At 42.7% G+C, this 27,016-nt stretch overlaps 1 protein-coding gene, 1 long non-coding RNA gene and 4 other non-coding genes across 6 annotated transcripts in view; all 6 read right to left on the reverse strand.

The window, feature by feature from the left end:
* Window positions 1-1,637: 1,637 nt before the first annotated feature.
* On the reverse strand, window positions 1,638-11,781 carry LOC129701076 (uncharacterized). The gene is made up of 17 exons (XR_008724152.1): window positions 11,737-11,781; window positions 11,466-11,541; window positions 9,749-9,780; window positions 9,338-9,366; window positions 8,809-8,843; window positions 7,360-7,398; window positions 6,892-6,945; window positions 6,588-6,724; window positions 5,939-5,995; window positions 5,620-5,661; window positions 4,494-4,533; window positions 3,367-3,402; window positions 3,149-3,189; window positions 2,640-2,693; window positions 2,438-2,470; window positions 2,134-2,268; window positions 1,638-1,735 (listed from the first exon to the last, which is right to left on the reverse strand). It is a non-coding gene; the product is annotated as an uncharacterized LOC129701076 (long non-coding RNA).
* Window positions 3,254-3,331, reverse strand: LOC129701331 (small nucleolar RNA snR60/Z15/Z230/Z193/J17). The gene has a single exon (XR_008724186.1). It is a non-coding gene; the product is annotated as a small nucleolar RNA snR60/Z15/Z230/Z193/J17 (small nucleolar RNA).
* Window positions 4,346-4,427, reverse strand: LOC129701329 (small nucleolar RNA SNORD79). Its single transcript, XR_008724184.1, has one exon. It is a non-coding gene; the product is annotated as a small nucleolar RNA SNORD79 (small nucleolar RNA).
* On the reverse strand, window positions 4,599-4,676 carry LOC129701328 (small nucleolar RNA SNORD24). Its single transcript, XR_008724183.1, has one exon. It is a non-coding gene; the product is annotated as a small nucleolar RNA SNORD24 (small nucleolar RNA).
* LOC129701330 (small nucleolar RNA snR60/Z15/Z230/Z193/J17) lies at window positions 9,432-9,514 on the reverse strand. Its single transcript, XR_008724185.1, has one exon. It is a non-coding gene; the product is annotated as a small nucleolar RNA snR60/Z15/Z230/Z193/J17 (small nucleolar RNA).
* An 8,979-nt stretch (window positions 11,782-20,760) lies between the features above and the next one.
* Window positions 20,761-27,016, reverse strand: part of zbtb37 (zinc finger and BTB domain containing 37) — a 36,090-nt gene continuing 29,834 nt past the window's right edge. The window contains 1 exon segment of the mRNA XM_055642033.1: window positions 20,761-25,298. Coding sequence (XP_055498008.1) covers window positions 24,816-25,298 — 483 coding nt within the window. The 3' untranslated portion in view covers window positions 20,761-24,815.

Below are 27,016 nucleotides of genomic sequence, written 5' to 3' on the forward strand. Positions count from 1 at the left end.
CTGGAGAAACTCAGTGTGTGCAGTAGCATCTATGGAGCGAAGGAAATAGGTAACGTTTCAGGCCAAAACCCTTCTTCAGACTGATAGGGGATGGCGGGGAGAAGGAAGGAAAAAGGAGGAGCCCGAGGGCTGGGGATGGGAGGAGACAGCCTGAGGGCTGAGGAAGGGGAGGAGACAGCAATGGCTAACAAAATTGGGAGAATTCAATGTTCATGCCCACAGGATGCAGACTCCCCAAGCGGAATATGAGGTGCTATTCCTCCAATTTCCAGTGTTGCTCACTCTGACAATAGAGACCCAGGACAGAGAGGTCAGATTGGGAATGGGAGGGGGAGTTGAAGTGCTGAGCCACCATACAGATTATATGCTGTATGCGACTCCCATAACTATGTGTTTAAGAAGGAACTGCAGATGCTGGAAAATCAAAGGTACTGAAGACGGGTTTCGGCCCAAAACATTGCCTATTTCCTTCGCTCCATAGATGCTGCTGCACCCGCCGAGTTTCTCCAGCATCGTGTACCTTTGACTCCCATAGCTATCTTGACTACGCTTCTTCTAGACTATACCCTACGCATCTGCACTCAGGATGAGGTGTCCCATACCAGGGCATCCTCATTCTTTAGGGAACAGGGGCTCCCCTCTTCCATTATAGACGAAGCTCTCACTAGGGTCTCCTCGATATCTGCAGCTCCCTCTATTCGCAACAATCCCCTTGTCCTCACCTTCCACCCCATCATACGTCGCATACAGCATATAATTCGCCACCTCCAATGGGATCCCACTACTGGCCACATCTTCCCATCTCCACCCCTTTTTGCTTTCTGCAGACCGTTCCCTCCGTAACTCCCTGGTCAACTCGTCCCATCCCACCCAAGCCACCCCCCTCCCCGGGTACTTCGCCCTGCAACCTGTCCCTTTACCCTCCCCCCTCGACTCCATCCAAGGACCCAGTCTTTCCAGGCAAGGCAGAGGTTCATTTGCACCTCCTCCAACCTCATCTACTGTTCCAGGTGTCTTTACATCAGCGAGACCAAGCGCAGGCTCAGCGAATGTTTCGCTGAACACCTCTGCTCAGTCCGTCGTAACCGACCCGATCTCCCGGTTGCTGAATTCAAATTAGGACAGGTGCAATTTGCACTTGGGGGAAGGCATTGATCATGCCAACCAGGAGAACTTTGAACAGAAAGTAATGGCTGACTTTATATGGTGCTGACAGTGCTATACAATGATAATCGAGATATGATCCTCAGATGAAACTGTGGTCCAACTCATGTCATAAGTGATAGGTGCAGAATTAGGTCACTCAACCCAACATTTATTCCGCCATTCAATCATGGCTGATCTATCTCTCCTAACCTCATTCTCCTACCTTCTCCCCATAACCCCAGACACCTGTATCTATGCACCTCATCTTTCATGCCAGCATGAAGAGAAACATCAAAACCGTTTGCCATCATCCCTCTCCTGGGACAATACACACCAAGGCAAAGCTTGGTATACCAATTAACCATCACTCGCAATTGTTCCATATTTATGCCAAAAGTACCGCAAGGCAAGGACATTCTGTTGCTATGAACAGATGTCTTAATGAGTGTAAACACTAATATTCAACACTACTTCAGAGAAGCACACAAATGTAAAGTAACAATGTTTATTGTTATTCCAGTGTTACAAGGTGACATTCACATGCAGTGCATAAATCAGATTGATGTGTGGCAACTGGCTCTGTTGGTACCTTTAAAAAAGAGAAAGAAAAATGAACATTGGAAATTTGACAAGAAATCGGATCCAAAATACAAGATTGCTGGCCAGCTAGATTACCGACTTTATAATAGATGAGGGTTTGAACCATTGGGAGAGGCTCGGACTATTTCTTGGAAGCGCAGGAGCAGATTGTGCATTTACCCAGAGTAGGGGAATCGAAAACTAGGGGGCATAGGTTTAAGGTGATATAGTGGTGGATATATGGAACAGGCTGGTACCGGATCACATAAAAGGTATTTGGATAGGTACATTGATAGTAATGGCTAAGAGATATGGGCCCTAACATAAGCAGTTGGGACTAGTGTGGCATCTTGGGCCATTTTCTGCACTGTGCGACCTGCTCAGATGATCAATGTTTGCAAAACACACCTCATCTATCATGCCAGCGTGACGAGAAGCATCAAAGCCTTTTGCCATCATCCCTCGCCTGGGACAATACCAGACCTGCTGAAACAAACACACCTCCGCTGCTGCTCCCGATGAACTCGCTCCTGCAATTCAATCCTGAAACAGAAATAAATGTCAGGTCACTGCTGGCAATCTTGCTGCACATCCAGTGGTCGTCACACACCAACTCAGTTAGAGCTAATATCAGATAGTCTTCACTGACAACTCAGGTCTTCAGCTCTCATCATAGGCATTATTGTGAAAGGAAACAAAGCAGGACACTCACCAGGCAATGGTCACAACAGCGACAGGCCGAGACCTGAGGGGAGAGAAAGGTACTTCAGAAATTGGGCTTACAAGGGTCATTTTAAAACAAATAAACTAGCATCAATCAGTCAATCACTTCTCCTCATGACTCAGAGACCTAATTCAAACATCACATTGAAAATCGTAAATTCAATGAAATGAGATAGGAACAGTGTGCCCACCTGTTCAAGTATGGTGAACAGTCCCGAACTGCATATGGAAACAGAAACTGGAATCTGCAAAAAGAATTCAAGATAACAATTACATGCACTGCTTAAGAGAGTGAACAGAGTTTTATCTTCAGTTAACTGGTGACCCGTAAAGTGATGCATTAATTTAGTCTTTCTGCCCAAGAGAAAAGGCTCATGGACTACCGTTGGAAGAAATCAAATGGCCATTTCTCCATAGGAGAAGGCAAAGCACATGCTGCTGATTCAAACACCCTCCAGCCAAAGTTATCCACAGTCAGATAGTGAGCATCGACAGTAATATTAATCCTTCAGTGTGCACCTCATTGGATAAAGGGACCACGTAGTTATCAACATTACAATGTGCACCAAAGAGCGTAGCCCCAGAATAATGAAACCAATTAAGAGTAGAATCAGTCATTGGCAGAACCCGAGCTGACAATATTTACATAGAACTACAAAGAAAAGACACGATTCGATCATGATCAGTAAACTCCACTCACCTCATGCGATCCCCAGGCCAAACTCACTCCGAAACCAAATGCTGGAACATAAAAAGTCGGATTACCTTGGGTCAGGAAACAATTTGTCTCAGCATTTGCATTGCGAGGAACTGTCAGATATATGCGAAAGACTATTGATCGTCATCATTATCGGCTGAACTATGAGTTCATCATTCAGTCAACGGACACAAAACTAGTGCAATCACTGAGTTACTCACCTTATAAGCAGGTCCATCTTCAAATAAGTCCATCATCTGTAAGAAAAATTGTGATAGCCAGAAATGAATTAAGGTTTCTTTGGACAAAAATGTGCACTGAGCTCTGGGGAAAGAACAGGTTTCAACAAGTGAAGTTCCCGAAATATATACCACAAACTCAGTATAAAGATTAATGCCACTCAGAAAGACACAGTACCACCAAACCTGTGCTGATCATCTATGGTTGATTTAAGATAATTTCATGGTGCAACCCAGTCACAGGGAGCCGGGTGGTGGAGAGGGAAATTATAAATGCTAAAGATTTACCTTAATAGGTTTGTACTGCCCTGAAATTCTGATTTTTTAAAAAACATTTTTTGTTATTGCAAGCCAAAAATGCTAGTGGCAGCATGTTACATTGTTTAATAGAGTATTATTGCACAAACGTCAATGGAAGCGACCCAATTTCATTGGCCGACCATTGAAAAATGTAATGCACCTGGGACAATGGTGTCTTATAGTGGGAAAGTTGCATGGAAAAATATTTTCCTTTTACTTTTCACAAAAATTGATTCTGATTGCAAAATTTCCAAAAGTCCCAATCAAAATGATTCTGACGAATTCAACCCATGTAAAATAAGTATTCCCCAACTCATAACTTGCATTGTATCCAATTTGCAGTATGGATAACACGAGTTATAGCAGAACTATATATTGAAATTGATTGTACAACATAGTAGTGAACAGAATCACACAGCAAATGGTCCATATTATCCATGCTGAGCAACATGCCTATCCCACACACCTGGATTAGGTGCCCAACACCTTTAGGTCTTTCCTAGACAGCCACTGTGCTACGCTTTAAATGTTGTACTGTAATTAAATAGCGATGAATTTGATAAGGAAAAATATTGACAAGAATTGAGTTGTTAACAAGAACAGAATTTTGTTTTGGGTCTGGATTCTTCTATAGCCTTTTGCTGCAACTGAAGTTACCTTGTACTGGTTCAGTAATTGTCATATTTCTTTCACTGCATCTCAGAGAGATTCCCATTGTATTTTGTTTTACATCATCAACAGTACAAGCCAAATCTAGAATGCATCTTTGACCAAGTTTCAAATCTAATTTGCATCAGATAAATTCTTACCTCAGCAATAGTAAACATGTTAACTTGACTGCATGTACACCTGTAGAAGAGATGCAGGTTAGCAACTGGGCACAGCATCAGTCATATTTATTGTTAAATCTTATGTGCCTCAGTATCGATAAAGTGGTGAAAATGTTCATCATTCAACATGTCAAGAGTAGCAAATAAGTGTCATCATTGGCACAATTCAAATATATGTGCAATTATGAAAGATACACATAAAATGATGGAGTAACTCGGTATCTCTGGAGAAATGGCTAGGTTGTTTCAGATTGAGACTCTTCAGACTGACAAAACAAGATGTCAGTACTTGATCTATTCTCTCACCTGCCCAATAACAAAAAATAAGAATCTTCAAATTCCTCAGACTGCAGTGGAGGCCAGGTGTCACAACCGTGCAGCAGTACCTGTTGCACTGTGCCACCTAACATCTACAAATTAGTGACATGTTCAGACACTGAATGGCCACACACAGTACTGACCAGACTATGGGTTGGATAAGCTTTGGACTCCAACCATTGGACTATGGTTGGACATGTAGTTTCCTGCTGTGGGAAAACTAGAATCTGGATCACAGCTTAAAAGAACAAGCCATATACACAGATCGACAAGATGGGGGGGGGGGGGGGGGGTTCAGGAAATCTTTGCAAGGGATTTAAAAAAAAAAACCCAAAAAACACAGCAATGGATGGGAATGCAGAGTTGAGATCGCTTTCTGATGGGCCATATTATTAAAATATTGAACCAGTTCAAACAGCCTTGAACAATGAGAAAGAGGAAACCATTCCCTGGAGCTTGCAGATGAATGTCCAGAGGAAACAAATTAAAAATGACAGCTCCAATCAGCCTACACATGACCAGAAAATAATCTAGAACATGTAAACACCAGACAGGCACTACCCGAGGTCAGGACCAAACCCACACCATTGGGAAACTGCACTTTAAATCTTAGATATAACAGTGGCATTATCCGATGTCCTGTTTTTAATGCAAAGACATGCTGTAGGGATCTGAAGTCCAGCTGTATTTCAGCAAAACTAAAAAGATCCAGTGCTTAAAAATTATTAAAAATAATCAATAAAACATCAGCTCCCAATGAGGGCAATATAATAAAAGCACAAGTTACCTGTTTGGCCAGGAAATGGACAGCGACAAAGGCAGGAGGAATCTAGGAGGGAGCACAAAGTCAATCGATGCTTCACACCTTGGCCACTACCAAGAGGCAGGACTAGCCTCATCATAAAGGTTTTCAGAAACAGTCCTGACCACTACTCGTTAATCATCGGCTCGGAGGGCTGGGGCGGCAAATACGGAACCGTGCCGTTGGCTTCTGCAACGCCCTACAACAACCCCCCCTGCTCGCCCACCCCACAGCCACTAGCGATAGACATCCTAGATTGTGTCCGGTGGCGCCGCACCAGGTCCGAAATGCCCGACTCACTCACCTTTCTGTGAGCTCCGTCCATAGGAAGGTGCAGCACCTGGATGTGGAATTGGGAGGTCTGTAAAAAAGCAAAGTCAGTCTGAGACAGGAGTAGCCCCATCAAACCAAGCCGGGCCTTGCCCGCAAGTCCTACTCCTCGCATATTGACCCACCACCTCCATCATTCTTCACCACTCCCGCGCAGGGTTTTGTGGGATCCAGAAAGGCACACCAGTCCTTTAATTCTAATTGGATAATAAACCGGTCACTCATATCTTGAGAAGGCGCTGTGATACCCACAGTACATTGGCTACTTGGCACAGATTCAGATTAATTCTTTTCATCACTTGTCAGTGAGAGAGTTCAAGAATTTCATCACGTCTATGCATTGAATTCACCAGGTCAAATTGAAAATGCAACAGGCACTCCAGTACACAAATGTAAGCTCATAGAATAGTTGAGCACAGGAGCAGACACTTTCCTCAAAATGTCTATGTAGACCATGAAGCCAATTTAAAACTGCACATATCTGAACCACTCTTTAAAAAAAGTCCCCATTAAACCTTCCCACCTCTCGTCTTAAGTTATATCCTCGCATCTTTCATTGACAACTCAGGACTTCAGCTCTCATCACAGGCACTCATTGTGAAAGACAAAGCAGGACCACTCACCATGACTGCCTTTTTTTATTTATTTGCATCCTAATATTCCTCTATGGTCAGTTAACTGTTGGAAAAGTCTGATCGAACTACTGCTGCGATTACATGTTGGAATGAGGCAAACAGTCACAATTGCTGCAGCCCAAGGCCTGAGGGGGAGAGAAAGATACATTCTGAAACTGGGCTTACAAGGGGTATTTTAAAACAAATAAACCAGCTTCAATCAGTCAAATACTTCTCATCATTACTCAGAGACCTAATTCACACATCACATTGAAGGGCAAATTAAGAGCACAATGAGAATCAGAATGCTCACCAGTTCAAGGATGGTCAACCGTCCCGATCCACATCTGGAAACAGAAACTGGAATCTGCAACAAGAATGCAGGAGTTATATGCCATGCTGAAATAATTAAATGTTTTTCTTCAGTTAACTGGTGACCTGTTCACTCATTCAGTCCACAGGTTTTCATGAGATGCATCAGTTCAGGCTTTTTGCCCAAGAGAAAAGGATCTTTGCTGCTGATGGAGCAAATCCAATCGCCATCCTAACTGTTTAACTGCACGTCTGCTGCACCCAAGACTCCATAAGATCAGGAAATGTTGCAGATTAAAACACCCATCAGCAAAAGCTATCCATGACTTCTCACTAGCCACACACTTACACAGTTCAAGTATTTTAGAAATTGCATCCACAAAACAGGGTCTTGTGCCTGTGCACAGCTGCTGTTGGCAGTTTCAAGCCATCCTGGCAAGGCAATCAACTACATGAAGGTACAACTCACCTTCAGCCCATGGATCTTTCTTTCAGTGACCATTTTATCCTGTAAATAGAGACAACGGTTATCAACAAGCCTACATGACCGACACAATGCATGCAGAAGAGCAAAACCTCAGAATATAGGAACAAATTAAGAATCATCCATGATCATATGGCAGAATCATCTTCATCACAGGTTTTACATGAAAAGACACAAGGATAACATATTTTGAAGTTCAGATCCAAGAGAGATCGAGACAGCAGATCATCCACCCTCGCCTCAGGCCCGATGCATGAATCGAGCAACCAAGAAGAGGGCTGGCCACATCCTCACTACCAGGGGCGCCACACAATTAGCAGCCCCGCCAAGTCTGTCTGTTTATTCGTTTTTTTTTGTTATTTTTAGTGCGTTTAAAAAGCGTGTGTAAATGTTCTCCGGTTTGTTTTATGTGGGGGGAGAAATAAACTTTTTTCTCAGTCTCTTATCTTGCCGGAGATGCGATTGTTTTTCCGGATCGCATATCCGGTTGCTCTGCGGCCTAACACCATGGGGATGGAGGCCTGCTCGGACTGACTTTGAGCCTCACTGCGGGGCTTGAACTTAACTTCAGAGCTGGTCACTTGCCTGGGAAAGCTCCAACTTTACATCGAGAGCTCGTAGTCTCGGAGAGAGGCAGAGTGGGGAGCTCCAATGGCGCAGAGGTTCAGACGAGCCCTGACCCGGGGGAGCTGACATCCCTCCCGATGTGGAGTCATAGAAAATAGGTGCAAATCAATAACCCGTGCCTGCCTTCTCTCCATATCCATTGATTCCACTAGTCCCATGAGCCCTATCTGACGAGTCAAGATAGTCTCGTCAACAGAAGGCTTAAGGTCCCCAACCGCGGGAGAATAAAGGGAAAATATTGCGCTTTTTATCACCTTTCATCACAATGAGGAATGTGGAGGAGTCAATGTGGTGGATGTTTATGTTAAAATGTATTTTGTGTGTTCCGTTGCTTTTTATTTGTATGAATGACTTGACAAATGAAATTCCTCACATTGCAAAACATACTTGGCTAATAAAGTATAAAGTATTATTTTAATATTTTTTTAAAATTATTGTAGGTATTATAGGGTGCAGAACTGGGCTACAATCTTTGAAAAGCTTGCCAATTCTAAGCCACTTGACTTAATACCGATCCCACCAGCACACCAATGTCTCTGGGGAGGATTCTTGGGGAAGACCTGCTGCATTTGGAAGAGAATTGGCTAACTAGGGACAAACACGCAGGAGAGTTAACTGTAGCAATTAATTCACCGAAGAGTCCATTTCTCCCTTCGAGCAGGTCCGTTTGGTGGTCTAATGAGTCGATTTGTCATTAAAGCCGTGTTCAACAGTAGATCACCAGATAGACCTGCTAGGATCATTTCAAGCTGAACTAGAGAAGCAATTATCCACACCCACTGTTTCTTGGCAAGAAACTTAACTCACCTTTCATCCTTGGATCTTCCAATGAGCACCCTGTCCTATAAATAGAGACCATGCAGTTATTGACAAGCCCAGCCACACAGTGTGAAACACAGCAGAACGCAGAAACCTCAGATTAATATAACGGGATAGAGTAGAATCAGTGATAATCATATGGCAGAATCATAGACTCATCATAGGTTTCACATTAAAAGCAAAATAAAGCCTGTCCCATCCTGGAGGGATGAAGGGATTTGATTCAGACACATGAATTCAAAGGACAGCCTGCTACCTCCCTCAAGTGCTCAGATCCTAGGAGCAGACATGGCCAATCTGACACAGGGTGTAAATACCTTATCACAAACCCTCTGAACAAAGACAACTACAGATTTTTTTACTGTAAACCGATGTTAATCTACAAAAATGAACTGCACGTTCCGTTCCTCACGAACTGCTGAGAGGAACATAAACTAGCGAACTACCATACATATTACATACCCAGAACGGGAAACACATTTCAATCCCACTGCCACAATTAGTGAATTCCACTCACCTCAAGGAGACCACAGGCCAGCTTCACACCTGGAACCAAAAAACGCATGGATTACTTGGGGCAGGAAACAATACACATCATAGCATGCGTTGAGAGGAACTGTCAGGTATATGCGAAAGACTAATGATAAGATCGTCATCAGTATCTGTTGAACTATGAGTTCATCATTCAGTCCTCAGGCAGTGTAATAAGTGGATCACGACTAAATTATAATTTTCTTAATCAATCAATCAAAGACTTTATTGTCATTCAAAAATACACCAACAAATGCAGATCTGAACGAATTTTAAAGCAGCAACATGCACTCCAACCTGCCGATTGATTGAAAGACAACAATGATTTTGTGGCTGTACAATATTGAAATCAGAAACACAGGGGCAAGAATGACCTGTAACAATTCTGTCCACTCACCTGTATGCAGTCTTGCCTTCAGATTCAAGCACCTGGGGAGAAAAAATCTCATGTCAAAGCATGCAATAGATTTAAACTTCCAGAAAAAATGATCAAAGATTCATTCTAATATGGACTGAATTGTCCACATGTACAAGACTGCATGGTCTGTGATAGAGAAACAAGATGGATGAAACAAGATTCTCATTTTCCTGCCTCCCCATTCTCATTCCGAACTGCTGCTGTGGCTTTGTACATTACAAGACCAGACAGAAGCACCTTGTCATCTGCCTGGGTAATAACTGTCTCAAAGTCAAAGCCTCTAATTTTAAACACCAATTCATTTGTAAATTCTGACCTGTTATTCTCTTACTGATCTATACTGTTATTTATCTATACCCCTTCCCTGTCACTGTTTGCCCACCCTGCTGAGCATTTCCAACATTGTTTTTCATAGAAACATAGAAAATAGGTGCAGGAGTATGCCGTTCGAGCCTGCACCGCCATTCAATATGATCATGGCTGATCATCCAACTCGGTATCCTGTACCTGCCTTCTCTCCATACCCCTTGATCCCTTTAGCCACATCTAACCCCCTCTTAAATATAGCCAATGAACTGGCCTCAACTACCCTCTGTGGCAGAGAATTCCAGAGATTCACCACTCTCCGTGTGAAAAATGATTTCTCATCTCAATTTTCCTAATTTCCATAACATTTTCATTGCTTTATCTTCTGCAGTTGAAGGTGGTAAGTATCCCGTTTTCCTTAACCAACTCCAGATTTTTGCGTGTCTACCCAGGCTCATGCTCAACACTCCTCGGGACCCTACCTTTGTTGTACTCTAGCCTTTCAATCGTGCAAGAAGATTGGGTGTGGAAAGGATGTTTCCACTGGCGGGAGCCTCATAATTAAAGGGCGCTCTTTTAGAAACGCGAGAAACTTCTTTAGTCAGAGGGTAGTAAATCTGTGGAACTCATTGCCACAGAGGGCCGTGCAGGCCAAATCGGTTATATTTTTTCAGCAGAGACAGACAAATTCTTTATTAGAACGGGTGTCAAGGATTATGGGGAGAAGGCAGGAAAGTAGGATTAGGAAGCAGAAAACCAGCCATGATTGAATGGCGCAGTACTCTCGATGGGTCGAATGGCATAATACAAACCAGTCACGGGATCAAATTCACTCGTCATTGCTTTGCCTATCTTGCCAACAGATCGATATTTGTTCTGTAACCCGAGAGCATCCTCCTCACAAAGCCCACCACAAATTTTCACGTCACCTACAAAGAGCTAATTATCGTACCTCCCACCTTCACATCCAATCAATAGTACATCCGAGCAGCAAGGATACTAAGGTCCTCGCTTCTCCAGCATTTTTGTGTACCAGCAAGGATACTAATACTGATCCAAGCGGCACACGCCAGTTAACAAGCTTCTAATCCAAAACCAAAGCGAGAAAATTAGCCGACTTCAAATAACACGTTTGAGGGATCTATGTGATGTTTATGTAAATCACTACTTGAACATTTTGGTGTATTTCTCGTTACATTGGTAAATATACACATTTTTTAGGGGAAAAAAACTCTCTTGGTCCTCCCACTCGGCAAATATTGTCGCTCTAAGCTTCCATGGGGAGCAATTAACAAGAGAAGCAGCCAGTGTATGGTCAATGGCCGCATGTGGCCACCAGGCCTGCGGCCCAGGCCACGCACGGACTCACCCACCCCACCGGTCAAATTACCTCGGCCAACCGCGTCTCCGTGCGCTCCATCCGGGCGGATCCGCAGCGCCTGGGCCTTGACGTGGAGCGGGGCCGGCTGCAAGTGAAGATGGAGAAGACCGTGTTAATATCACGAGGCTGAGCAGCGCTACAAATGCAGACGGGGCCCGCGTCCTCAGCATGTTGGATCCTCATCACAGAGTATCGGATGTCCCTACCAACATAAGCTCATCACTGGGACGGCGCACGCGTCCGCCACCCGCCCATAAACTAACTATCCACCAACTCCCACCTTCATGGTTCCAGCAGCAAGAGAGGGCGGGCGAGCTCCAGCAACCGGCTTATATACCCATCCCCGCGTGGAGGCTCACGGGATCCCTGAAATGGGGCGGGCTCTCCATGCAGGGGCCGCAATCCCATTGGATAACTAGTACAAAGGTGGCTGAGTATTGGGCACTCGTTCTGTCAATCAACTGCTATTCTGACCCGTTCGGTTTTTGAAAAAGTACGGTCGCGCCGAGCAGGGGTTCGGTGTCAGCACTGCGCGTGCGCGAGCCCAGCCCAGCCTAAACCAAAGATACCAATGGCAGATCGTTGGATTAAAATGTTGACCAAAGACCATAGAGCGGGTAGACAAAAATGCTGGAGTAACTCAGCGGGACAAGCAGCATCTCTGGAGAGAAGGAATGGGTCACGTTTCGGGTCCAGACCAAAGATCTTAGATCTAAGATCTTTGGTCCAGACCTTTCTTTAGATCAAAAGGCACGGGAAAGGGAAACGAGAGATATAGACGATGATATACTAGAGATATAGAACAAATTAATTAAATACATGCAAAAAAAGTAACCATGATAGGAGCGCCACCTATTCCTTTTCTCCAGAGGTGCTGCCTGTCCCACTGAATTACTGCAGCATTTTGTCAGAAGATATGCATAAAAAGCTGGAGTAACTCAGCGGGTCGGTCGTAGCATCTCTGAGAAAAGGAATAGGTAACTTTTTGGATCGAGACCCATCTTCAGATTGTTATGTGCAGATGGAATAGAACAATGAAATTGTTACCTGAAAGGTCACGAAAGGTCACTGGAGCAAAGATCTTATAGCGAAGCTTCGCTATAAGATCTTTGGTGTAGATCCTCACCCACGTGACCGCAAAATTTAACTGGAGTACAATCGTCACTTCCGGTACATGTTAGTGATGCTGAAAACACGCACTTTCACGCCCGTTAAAAACCGCGAAAACGGCCCGTTTTTGAGCTGTAAATAACTGTGCCAGTCGGGGTGACCGGCTACCTAACTTTACAGTCCAGAAGATAGATAAAAACTAAGGTAAATTCAAGAAGGAGCTGAATGTGCAAAAACAACGGAAGTGGTCAGCCGACATTTGCCGTGGAGATATAAAGATAGAAATATCGGGAATTATCGCGTTTGCTCGCTGCATTTCATCAAAAGTAAGGCATTATTGACTTTTTTATCTTTATTCATTTGTTATATGAAAAGTTTTAAAAGTGAAAAATCCGTTAGTAAAATTGCAAAATCGCCCATGGTTCTCAGGTGGGTTTTAACGTGCAAAATGAAAACGCTTCTGAAGCTCCATTTACCATTTAAATAATCGTAAACTATCAATGCGTTTTGAAATAAATTTTACTCGGATGCAAGCTAAGGAATGGGATAATTGTCAGCTGTTAATTGGACAAAATCAGGACATTTTATTATTTGCCAAAATATATTTCTCAATGCTCACAGTGGGTGCCCAATCAGGATTGTTGGCATCATTCCATGCTGCAGGCTTGTCTGTTATTAGATGATAAATAAATAAGTAGTTTGGGTGATTGTGCAGGCTTTAAATAAGAAACATTGAGAAATATATTTTGGCAAATAATAAAATGTCCTGATTTTGTCCAATTAACAACTGACAATTATCCCATTCCTTAGCTTGCATCTGAGTAAAATTTATTTCAAAACGCATTGATAGTTTACGATTATTTAAATAGTAAATGGAGCTTCAGAAGCGTTTTCATTTTGCATGTTAAAACCCACCTGAGAACCATGCAATTTTACTAACGGATTTTTCACTTTTAAAACTTTTCATATAACAAATGAATAAAGATAAAAAGTCAATAATGCCTTACTTTTGATGAAATGCAGCGAGCAAACGCGATAATTCCCGATATTTTCTATCTTTATATCTCCACGGCAAATGTCCGCTGACCACTTCTGCTGTTTTTGCACCTTCAGCTCCCTCTTGAATTTACCTTAGTTTTTATCTTTCTTCTGGACTGTAAAGTTAGGTAGCTGTGCCTCACGGTCACCCCGACTGGCACAGTAATTTACAGCTCAAAAACTGGCCATTTTCGCGGTTTTTAACGGGTGTGAAAGTGCGTGTTTTCAGCATCACTAACATGTACCGGAAGTGACGATTGTACTCCAGTTAAATTTTGCGGTCACGTGGGTGAGGATCTACGCTCCAGTGACCTTTCGTGAAATCACCCTATAGACAATAGGTGCAGGAGTAGGCCATTCGGCCCTTCGAACCAGTGAAAGAGTTAGTTATTAATCGATTGAGAACAGATTTAAGCTTTCCTGTTGTAAAAAGTCAATTGTGTTGCATGATGGGATTTGGCGAAAATCACCATGATAAGGTTTTTTTTACATAAGTTGAATAGTTCACAGCTCTCTTACAAGTTTTTTATGTAAGTTGTACAGGTTAATCGGATAAGGGGCCGCAGGATGCCATTGGGATGACTGGCTTTTGGCAAAGAGGGAAAAACAACTCCACGTTTGGAGGTGGCTGATGGTTCCTGGTACATTACCTTATGCAATTGATATTGTGTCTGAAGGTATATTAACCCGTTTTCTGGTATCTGTGTGTTGTTGCTAGAGTACTCAGATGTAAAACTGTTGCCTCTGGGTCTCTCGGTCCACACCCGTCAGACGTTAAAATTAAAGCTTTGTATGGTCTTAAGAATTTGTACTTTGTCTATGTTTAAAGTGAACATTTTCACCAGCACTTCCATTCAATGTGATCATGGCTAATAATCCCCAATCAGTATCCCGTTCCTGCCTTCTCCCCATATCCCCTGACTCTGCTATCTTTAAGAGCCCTATCTAACTCTCTTGAAAGTATCCAGAGAACTGGCCTCTGCCCTTTGAGGCAGAGAATTCCACAGTCACAACTCTGTGTGAAAAGTAATGATACAACACAACAATTAAATATACAATAATGCAATATAATAAGTAATATTAGCAGTTCGCTTTCCGCTGACTGGTGAGCAGACAACAAAAGCTTTTCACTGTACCTCAGTACACGCGATAATAAACTAAATTGAACTGTTATCAGGCAATTGGAATGCCCTTTCACCAACTAGACAGTGGTACTGACCTCCCATCTACCTCAGTGGAGACCTTCAAACTATCTTTAATTGGATTTTACTGGTCATTATTTGCACTCAATATGACAGTCTCTATGCAGTTGTTATCAGGCAACTGAACCATCCTACCAACAACTAGAGAGCTGCTCTGAGCTACCATCTACCTCATTGGAGACCCTCAGACTATCTTTGATCAGACTTTACTAGCTTTATCTCGCACAAAACGTTATTCCCCTTATCATCTATCTGTACACTGTGGATGGTTTGATTATAATCACGTATTGTCTTTCCGCTGACTGGTTAGCGTGCAACAAAGGCTTTTCCATGTAGCTTGGTACATGTGATAATAAATTAAACTAAACTAATACCCTTTATCCTGGATCTGTACACTGGACGGCTTGATTGTAATCCTGTATAGTCTTTTCACTAACTGGATCGCACACAACAAAAAGCTTTTCACTGTATCTCAGTACACATGACAATAATAAACTAAACTAGTCCGTAATAATTCAAACCAACATTAGGTTTGTGTTTATATTGTAATATGTACTGAGATACAGTACAAAGTTTTGTTTTGCATGCTACCCATACTAATCATAACTGCAATCTTGCCAAATTTAAGTACAATCTGTAGAGTGAAGGAAAAGATAGTGCAGAATATAGTTCTTAGCATTGTAGCGCACCAGTTCCATAGACAATGTCCAATGTCTGCAATGGGGCAAAGGCGAATGGGACAGTTCCCTAGCTTATGGAAGGACCGACGGAAGCTCTATAATAGGCGCTATTCAATTAGATCTTAAATTTAACCTATATTCTGACTCGAGTTTCCCATTATTCGTCCAATAATGGCAGTATCATCGGCATTTAATATAATAATTGGGGTAGAGTAGAGTAGTGAACTGAGTATGCAGCCGTGAGATGCTCCTGTGGTGATGGATATTAAGGAGAAGGTGTTGTTACCAATTTGTACATGTGGTCTGCCAATAATCAGAGACCCATTTCTGTGAGTATGATGTTAGGAGAGGAAGATGGTGTTGAACACCGAGCTGTAGTCGATGAACAACAGCCTGACATATGTGTTCTAGTTGTCCGTGGTCCGAAGCAGATTGGACAGCCAGTGAGATCACATCCACAGTTGATTAGTTGTGGCAATCAACAATTGGAATGGGTTGACATCCTTACTAACACAGGGGTTGGTAGGAATCATAAACAATCTCTCAAAACACTTCATTATCACAGACGTTAGTGCCACAAGTAAGTCGTCATTGAGGCGTGTTGCGTGATCAAAGTCCATAGTAAATCTTTGCTGAGGTAGAATTGTGCTTAGATTTGTATAGGTCATTCAAGAGTATGACAAATGATGCAAAGAACTGTTCATGAACTGTAGGTCACTATTCTGAGATTCTGGCACCTCCTTCGCAATGATAGCAGCAGAATTAAAGTGTAGCCTGGGTGGTTTGGGTCCTGACCTGAAACCATGCTTATCCATGTTCTCCAGAGATGCTGCCTGTTGCTGAGGTTAATCCAGCACATTGTGTCTTTTTTTGTAAACTAGCATCTACAGTTCCCAAAGATACAACATGACTTCATAACTCTTATACTCGACTGATGAAGGCAAGCATGCCATATGGCTTCTTCACCAGTCTATATACTTCTGTTGCAACTTTCAGGGAGCTATGGACCTGGACTGCAAGATCCTTTGCACATCAACATTATTAAGGATCTCCCGATGGTTGGCTATGATGAATATCCCACGTCGCCTAGGATGTGCATACCATGAGTCCATTGAATCAATTATTCCATTGAATCATTCCTCAATGCTATGATTGCTGCTAGATAAAAACTAATCATTGTACAATCCCTTCCAAGAGGAATTCCTTGTATGGTGAAGTCCTGGCTAACTTGGCAGGCAGTGACTAGTGGGGTACAGCAAGGCTCGGTGCTGGGACCACAGCTATTTACAGTATACATCAATGATTTAGATGAAGGGATTCAAAGTAACATTTGCAAATTTGCAGATGACACAAAGCTGGGTGGCAGTGTGAACTGTGAGGAGGATAAATATGAGAATGCAGAGTGACTTGGAAGGTTGGGTGAGTGGGCAGATGCATGGGAGATGTAGTTTAACGTGGATAAATGTGAGGTTATCCACTTTGGTAGCAAAAACAGGAAGGCAGATTACTATCTAAATGGTGTCAAGTTGGCAAGAGGGGAAGTACAACAGGATCTTAGGGGTCCTTGTTCATCAAGTCAATGAAATTAAGCCAGCAGGTACAGCAGGCAGTGAAGAAAGTGAATGGCATGTTATCCTTTATAACGAGGAGTTGAGTATAGGAGCAAAGAGTTGTGTAGGGCCCTAGTGAGACCACACCTGGAGTACTGTGTGCAGTTTTGGTCCCCTAATTTGAGGAAGGACATTCTTGCTATTGAGGGAGTGCTTTATCCATCATGGCTTTGTTATCTTAAAATGCAACTCTTTCCTCCTGATATGACAGGTGTCTAACTACTGGGCATCTAATCTCATGCTAGAAATGCCTGAAAATGCTCAGAGAAAATATGCACTTTTGATGCCATCCATTGAGGTATGCATACCATATAGAGTAATTTTTGTGTAGACACAAGGAACTGGAAATGCTAGAATCTTGCATAGGACACGAAGTACAAAGTAACTAAACATGTCAGGCAGCATCTCTGGAAGAAATGGATTGGTGACAATTTGGGTCAGGATTCTTCTTCAGTCTGAACCGTCACCTCTCCATGTCTTCCAGAGATGCCAACCGATGCACTGAGTTATTCCAACAATTGGAGGTCTTTTTGTGCATTTGTCGACTGAAGGATAAAAGCTACTCATGGATGTCTGTAAACATGGAACGGCCCTCAGACCACTTCACAGCCAAGGAAATCCTATGGTCCCTGCTGTGACATTAGGAAGAGTTGTCATCACATGTGATCTCTCTTTTCAGCCAAATGATTGAACAGATAGTAGTCTAAGTGATTGGGGCTGGATTGCCTGATCCCACAGCATTGCTGGAATAGGCAAAATGGAACACTTTGAAACAAACACAGAATATAAAATTGTCTAGAATCAGTTTATTTTCCTCATGTTCTTTGCCTACCTGCTGGAGATGTGGTGACTAATGTTCACAAGTTATCCTTCAGTCTTAACAAATTACTTGCTATCACACGTCAGCCAGCTTTTGCTTTCACATATTGTAACTTCTGTTTCATGATTACATTCACTGTTTGAAACTGGGACTTGAAAGATTTTATAATTGAAAACAGGCCCAATCTGACACAAGGAAAGACAAAGCATAGAATAGGAAATACAGATGGGATGGTGATCTACAAATAAATTACATATTAGAAAACCATTAGCTGTATTAATACGTCACAATGATAAATGATCCCTCTCCCCATTATAATTCCAAGTCAACCTCCTCCTCCTCCTCTCCTATATTGTAAACTTGAGTCAAACCTACTCTTCCACTGTTATCACTATTATTCCCAGTTTGCCTCTTGGTTATAACCTCGGGTCCAAATCTGTTTTTTATTGTTACAAACATGGGTTCAACATTTCCCAAAATATAAACAATGATCTGTTGTCAATTTGTAGGCAATCAGCAAAAGGGGACATGTTCAATGCATATTTTGAATCGTCCTTTACTGAAATGAATCACAAAAATCCTGCAATACCATCAACAATAAAAAGACTAATTTAGATAAAATAGTTTTGGGTTTTAGCCCCAGGATCCATGGGAATAGTTTTCGATTCAGAATAAAAAAAGTGCGAGTGTGAGTGTGTATGTGTGAGTGATACAACTTTAGACAAGGGAGTAGTGCTGAAATATGAGCTGCACAAAAAACAAGACCTCACAGGACGAACTGAGGATAAAGAGGGGAAACTGACATTTCTGGGAGGGGGGAAGAGAGGGGAAAACATGTGGGCAAATTAAAAAATAACAAGACAATGGAAATTCAACAGTCCTAACACTGACTGGGAGAGCAGAATTTTGAAAAACAATTCTCCTTAATACATTTAAAATCAGCATGAATCAATCCAATGGGTGAGGGAAGCAGCACTACTTAGTTTTGGAAGGTAACATGGGCATGTGAAAAACATAGCACAGATCAATCATATTTGAAGGATTGATCATGATTCAGTTGGATTTATCAGTATCAAGGGTAAAAAAACACATACAGACCAAGAGTAAAAACTATAAATTTGTATTGGCCCAATTTTATTCAGCTAACTATCCATGATGGAAGGAGATCTCCCAATTCTAGTATCCACAAATGTTGAGGAACGCATAGGACTAAAGGAGGCTTATGATGGATATTGAGAGGGCAACATGTCATACAGCAGACAAAACCGTTCACCCAACTCATCCATGGTACCAAAGATGCCATGGTATCTAAGATAGTCTCATTTGCCCATGTTTGACCCAAATCCTTCAAAACCTTTCCGATCTATGTACGTGTCCTAATGTTTTTAAATGTTGTTATTGTACCTGCCTCAACAACTTCCTCTGGCAGCTCGTTCCATATATGTAACACCCTCTGTCTGACAAGGTTTACCTGTGGATTCCTATTAAATGACTTCCCTCTCATCTTAAACTTTTCCAGTTCTTGATTCCCCCAACCTCAGTAAACAATATCTGTGTGCATTCAATCTATCTATGCCCCTCATGATTTTGTACACCTCTGTAAGATCATCACTCAGTCTCCTAAACTCCAATGAATAAAGTCCTAGTCTGCCCAACCTCTCCCTATTACTCAGTCACTTGAGTCCTGGCAACATCCTCCTCAATAGTTTCTGCACTTTTTCCAGCTTCTGCACATTTCCTGCAGCAGGGTAACCAAAACAGAACACAATACTCCAAGTGTGGTCCTACCAATGTCCAATGAAACATAAATCTCTAACTTACATTCTCAATCCCGACTGGTGAAAGCCAGCCTTCTTCACAATCCTGCCTATTTTTGACGCCACTTTCAGGGAACTATATACTTAAACTCCTAGGTCCCTCTGTTCTCCAACACTCCCCGGGACTCTCTGTGGAAGTCCTACCCTAGTTTGACTTCCCACATTGCAACACCTCATACTTATCAGAATTAAACTCCATTTGTCATTCCACAGCCCACTTGGCCAATAACAAAATCCTGCTGTAATTCTCCACTGTCTACAATATCACCCATTTTATTGTCAGCAAACTTACTGACCACATTTTGTACATTTTTATCCAAATTATTTGATAATGATATTAACAGCTTACCATGTGGTTCCTCATCAAAAGGTCTTGCTGGTCCATATGGATTATTTCTGCTGCCCTTGGCTATATCTTTGAAAAACTCAAATTTGTGAGACATGGTTTCCCACGCACAAAACCGGGCTGACAAACTCTAATCAATCCGTCGTTCCAAATGCATGTATACATTATCCCTCAGAATACCATAGATGCTAGACTTACTGGTCTATAGTTCACAGTTTTTTCTTTGCAGACTTACTTAAATAAAGGCACATTAGCCAATCTCTGGTCTTCCGGACCCTCACCAATAATTAATGATGATGTATATATCTCAGCCAAGGCTCCTCCTCTACCATAGTGCCAACTATCCACAGGCCAACCGCATGAATTTTCCCGAGTTTCCTGGTCTTCCATGTTTCTCTCCATAGTTAAAAAAAGACAAATATTCATTTTGGAACACCCATCCCCCGCAGATCCACTTATTTATGTCCACTGTGGTCTTTGAGGGGCCCTAATCTCCTGTTCTTCTTTTCACTTTAATATACCTATAAAGTCTTATTGGATTCTGCTTAATCCTCTGCCAGACCCATCTCATGCCACCTTTTTGCCTCCTGATTTCCTTCAGTAGACTCCTTCATCCTCTGTATTCCTCCAAGAATTTGCTAGATCTCATCTGCCTGTACTTGACCTACGCCTCTTTCCCCCCCCCCCTGTTCAGATCTCCATATCCCTGGTCAACTGTAGTTCCCATAGAGAATCTAGACGAGAAACGATACAACAATGGAATTTAAAGGGACATTAGGAGACTAATGAGATCAGATGCAAATACAATGACAGGTAAAATAAAAAGAAAACTGAAGGTGCTCTGGAGGATTATAAAGGGAAGGCTGGGTGTTATTACAAAAGCAACTGCATGACCGAGTAGGGGGTCACGTGTGTAAAGTTCTGAATGAATCGGCTGCATCTGTCTTCACTAAAAAAAATGTGATGAGTGTAATTGAATTTGAGGAAGAATGTGCCACAACAGAAATGATAAACAATCCAAGTATCTTCAGGAGTAAATTAATTACCAGCTACAGATAAAATGTAGTCAGGACTGTGAAAAGCAGCAAGATAGGAAATAGCATGCTTGCCAATGCTGTCTACAACTGGAAGACTGCCGACGTGGTGTTGTTATGTAAAGAGGGAGCCACAGAGGTACACCTAGAGCTGCAGTTCAGTATCAACAATCCTGTTTTAATTCTGACCTCTGGTGCTATTCTCCCTTTGCACATTCTCCCTGTGACCACGTGGGTTTCCCCCAGGTACTCCAACTATAACCCAAAGAGATGCCAGTGGAAGAGTAACAGGCCGCAGTAGTCATAGAAACATAGAAAATAGGTGGAGTAGGCCATTCAATATGATCATGGCTGATCATCCAAAATCAGTACCCCGTTCCTGCTTTCTCCCATATCCCATGATTCCGTTAGCCCTAAGAATTATATCTAACTCGCTTGAAAACATCCAGTGAATTGGCCTCCACTGCCTTCTATGGCAGATAATTCCACAGATTCACAACTTTCTGAGTGAAAACGTTTTTTCCTCATCTCAGTCCTAAATGCTGTACCCCTTATTCTTAAACTGTGACCCCTGGTTCTTCTCCGTGGATTGTCACCTTGTCATGGTGGAGAAGCTTGTGTGGTCCTGAGAGCGATGCCGTCTGGAGTTATGTTCCTGGTAGGACCACCCATGGCAGTAAGGTCGAGGGGGAGGACTCTGACAAAGAGCAATTCAACCAAGATCTCAACGGTGGAACAGGCGGAGGATGATGGCTGACCTTAGTTAAGTGTCACAACGGCTGGGAAGGTGGATGAAGGTTGGAGCAGAAAAGGGTCTCTGGTTGTCTTGGACTCCATGCCACTGGATCCTGACCCAGATCTGTCAAGGACCATGTAGTGGCTGTCTGTGCACCAGTCGCCCCACGTTAAACAAAGTCACGCACTGGCGTCCTCCAACCCTGGAGACACCCATGGTCAGCCATGAACGAAGGGGGTCTAAGAATAAGAATGACCCCTGGTTCTGGGCTCCCCAACATCGGGAACATGTTTCCTGCATCTAGCCTGTCCAATCCCTTAAGAATTGTATATGTTTCTATAAGATACCCTCTCATCCTTCTAAATTCCAGTGAAGGTAAAGGGTAGATTCTGGATGGAGTTGATGAAAATTGTATTTTTCATTCAATCAAGGGATGGGGGCTTTGCAGGCTGAGCTGGCATTTAATTGCCTATTCACAAATGCCCTTATAGTGGTGAAGCCGGTGCTCAGCTGCAGTCCTTGAGGTGTGGGTATACCCATAATGTTGTTAGGTTGGGGTTTCCAGGATTTTAACCCAACAGTGAATTAACAGCAATATATTTCTAAGTCAGGATGGTGGTGGTCCTTATGGTTTTCGGTGAAAGAAATGGGATCACTGTAGGATTATGTGGGCAGGTACTGCAGTTGGGGCATCATAGGTCAGCATAGGCAGGTTGGGCTGAAGCTCTATCTGTGCTCTATGACTCGGTGACTATAACAGCACAAACCAGCATTTAAAGAAGGCACAGATTAATTAACGGCAGTCAGCATGGTTTGTCTTTTTTTACAGGAACAGTGGGATTGGACAAGACAGTGAATATTTTTGAGGGGATATTGATTGTGAAAGTGAAATTTCTTCATCAACCCGAGACATTCTCACATATGGCAGATTGATGAAGAAAGCAAACCCTGAGATCCAAGGGGAAAATCGCAAATTGTATTGAAATAGCTCAATAGCAGAAAGCCATAGATATTGGTTTATGGAAATATCAGTTGCTAAGGCTGCATTTCCAGTGCTTTCCACGGGCTTATTATTGGGCCCCTTGCTATTCATGGAATGAACTATATTTAATCGCCATCTCTTTGCAGAATGAAAAAACAGAACCTTTATCTTGGCTAGAGTTCCTCATTGAATGCAAGTTTCTATTTACGAACTGTTCTTGGAACAGTAATCCCAAACTTCTTCACAAATTTAGTGGCCCTCTAATCACTGTTTCATTCATCCCATGCTGACCTCCATCCAAAAGGAGATTATTTTGTTTTGCATTTGTCCTGGATGTGTCCATCTAATTGTACAAAGCTATTATTGGTTTAAATCATTCATGCCCTGAGTGTAGCAGCAGCATTGACCCATGTGGCTCTTCACAACGTTGTGATATGAAGAACATGATTCTGATTGTTTGTGGCCACTGGAATAGAAAGAAACCAGTCAATTGAGTTTGTTGTTCCATTCAGTTAAATCATTGCTGATCTGTCTCTTAGCTCCTTATACCCAATCCTATTCAATCCTATGACAAAACCATATTGAGCTCAGTTTTGATATTTTCAATCAACTCAACGCCTCAATCGTTTGGGAGGAAGTTTTTTTCGTGTGAGCATGTATCAAATAGTCTATGACTTTGTTCAGGAACCTCATTGCTTCTCTCCCTCTACCTACCAATCCTTTCAATCATCATCTGCATATTCCTCAATAACAGTAGATTTCAACCATCCCTTAAGCAGAAAACATTGCTAGAACAGTAAATAGTATCAGTTGAGAGTAAAATAAAACATTTTGCAAAATGCGAGAGAAACATATTGCAATTGTGTCACAGTATAGCACCTTGTTAGAGACTCAGGGTGCAGCTGAAGGGTGGCTGAAACACTCTGATTCACTGTCCTGTCCACTCCATCACACTAACCTATTCTGCAGAAGCATTTCTGCACCAAAGGACCAATTACTTCATTCGTTTATTCTTGGAATGCTATATTTTTTGGAAAATTCTGTGCTCAGCACATTTCCCCAATCCATTTTTGATAATTGTTGCTTCACAAGCGGACACAGAAATGCTTCATTGGAAAATTCACAGGAGGTATTTTGGATAGAGAAACGATGATACACTTTTCAATCCTCAAAGAGATCTTGGGCGAAAGGGCACATACACTATGAGAAACATTACACACTCAAATCCACTCAACTGTAAATCTACTGTCAAACCAGGACACCCATGCTCATTTGGAGTGTCCCCATTTCTTTTAAGTACTATCTATGGTTCAAAACACATTTGCCAGGCGTTTACAGAAATGTACAGAACCACAGGGTTTTCCATTTGCCACCCACATCACTTCACACTGAGGAGCATAATCAGGATGTTCCACTCCAGACCCATTTACCTTCCCCCATCATTGTCTATCGCCAATCTGCCTCAACAATCACATCTTTACAGAATGGATGCTCCTGATTTATTTTCTGCTATCCCTTCTAAATGATGACAGCTCTGAATAAGTCACTTTGACGACTTCAGGGAGGCAGCTCAAGACCTGTTGAGGAATGAGCACAGGAAGGGGCTCAGACTGTTGTACAAACTGCCCAAGGGGATCACTGGGATCCATGCAGTCAAATATTTGTATTCAATCTGCTCATTCAATATTAACTATTCGGTCTTCTAATATTCAGGGAGCTTCCTCCCCACTGCCCTTTCTTGTCTTTATACACCCAAGAATCCCTTGCTTGTGACTTTCATAAGGCGGGGAAAATTCATGATATTAAAAGAATAGGGGTTGTTTGAATTTCGACAACCCTGCAGCTGGGTAGTTTGATCTTCCTTCCTTGCAGAAAAAAAAACCCTTCATATACAGTAAATGGTTCTAAATCCAAATGCAATAGTTCACTCTAAAAACAACAGTGCCTCTGCAGTCTCTCGGACAGACATCTGCCTCCAGTGCAGTCAGTCAGGACCTGTAGTTGAGATGGAAGTGTGAATGAGTTCACCCACTGCTTTCGCCTGGTCCTGAGGTGGCGACTGTTCTCCGTTCTGTCCCTTGGAGGTTGTCTCTGGTGAGATACTGTGCAGCCCTTCCAGCAGCGTGCAACCCGGATGGTTCTTTTTGAAGTGCTGATTTAAAATGGCCTGGAATGGAAAGCTCTTGCCACACACGTGGCAGTGGAAGGGCTTATTCCCAGTGTGCTTGCGTATATGATATTCCAGCTGGTCCTTGCGGGTGTACTTTTTCCCACAGATCCGGCACACAAACGGCGTTATGCCCATGTGCAAGCGCATGTGACGGTCTAGGCTTCCCTTCTGGTTGAAAGATTTGCCACAGTACAGGCACGTCAGACGAGGATTGTAACGGTACCAGCGTTCGGCCACTTCTTGGTCCCGGAGGTATTCTTCATAACCAGTGGTGCCAAAAAGTGGGATGTCGCCAGTCTAGAAGAGAGCACAATGTCAACTCAGAAGATTCAAAGCATGCAGGAAATATGAAGAAAGGGTTAATCAAATAGTCCAGAGGTTGGCCACCTTTACGATACTGATTTTTATAACCTTGACCTTACATTCCATTCGCACAATGTTGCAAAGCTGTGCCTTTCATTCGTTTGATCTTCCACAATCCACGTTTTCTACATTACAACTATGACTGTGACTATACTCTTCCGACACAATCATAGTTACAATCGAGAAAATGCAGTCAAGAAGGGATAACCAATTAGCAGAGGGCAGTATAGCAGTTGAGTTGCTGCCTTACAGCGCCACAGACCCGGATACGATCCTGTAGACGGGTGCCGTATGTATGGAGTTGTATGTTTTCCCTGTGACCGCCTGGGTTTCCGCCAGGTGTTCCGTTTTCTTCCCACACTCCAAAGATGTACAGTGCATTCAGAAAGTATTCAGACCCCTACACTTTTTCCACATTTTGTTATGTTACAGCCTTATTCTAAAATTGAATAAATTCTTTTTTTTTTAATCATCAATCTACTCAAAATATTTTATAATAAAAAAGCAAAAACAGGTGTTTAGAAATTTTTGCAAAGTAATTAAAAATAAATAACTGAAAAATATCACAATAGACAATAGGTGCAGGAGTAGGCCATGCAATGTGATCATGGCTGATCATCCCCAATCAGTACCCCATTCCTGCCTTTTCCCCATATCCCCCGATTCCGATATTTTTAAGAGCCCTATCTAGCTCTCTCTTGAAAGCATCCAGAGAACCTGCCTCCACCGCACTCTGAGGCAGAGAATTCCACAGACTCACCACTCTCTGAGAGAAAAAGTGTTTCCTCGTCTCCGTTCTAAATGGCTTACTCCTTATTCTTAAACTGTGGCCCCTGGTTCTGGACTCCCCCAACATCAGGAACATGTTTCCTGCCACTAGCGTGTCCAAGCCCTTAACAATCTTTCATTTACATAAGTATTTTACAATCTTACATTTACATCACATTTACATATGTATTCAGACCCTTTACTCAGTACTTTGTTGAGGCATCTTTGGCAGCGATTACAGCCTCAAGTTTTCTTGGGTATGACGCTACAAGCGTGGCACACCTGTATTTGGGTAACTTCTCCCATTTTTCACTGCAGATCCTCTCAAGCTCTGTCAAGTTGGATGGGGAGAGTCGATGCACAGCTATTTTCAGGTCCCTCCAGAGATGTTCGATTCGGTTTAAGTCCAGGCTCTGGCTGGGCTACTCAAGGACATTCACAGACTTGTTACAAAGCCACTCCTGTGTTGTCTTGGCTGTGTGCTTAGGGTCGTTGTTCTGTTGGAAGGTGAACCTCTGCCCAGTCTGAGTCTTGAACGCTCTGGAGCAGGTTTCCATCAAGGATCTCTCTGTACTTTGCTCCGCTCATCTTTCCCTCGATCCCGACTAGTCTCCCAGTTCCTGCCGCTGAAAAACATCCCCACAGCATGATGCTGCCACCACCATGCTTCACCGTAGTTATGGTATTGGCCAGGTGATGAGTGGTGCCTGGTTTTCTCCAGACGCGACACTTGGCATTCAGGCCAAAGAGTTCAATCTTGGTTTAATCAGACCAGAGAATCTTGTTCAGGTGCCTTTGGCAAAACTCCAAGCGGGCCATCATGTGCCTTTTACTGAGGAGTGGCTTCCTTCTGGCCACTCTACCATAAAGGTCTGTTTGGTGGA

Source organism: Leucoraja erinacea, chromosome 10 (assembly GCF_028641065.1).
Source record: "Leucoraja erinacea ecotype New England chromosome 10, Leri_hhj_1, whole genome shotgun sequence".
NCBI classification, from domain to species: Eukaryota; Metazoa; Chordata; class Chondrichthyes; order Rajiformes; family Rajidae; genus Leucoraja; species Leucoraja erinaceus.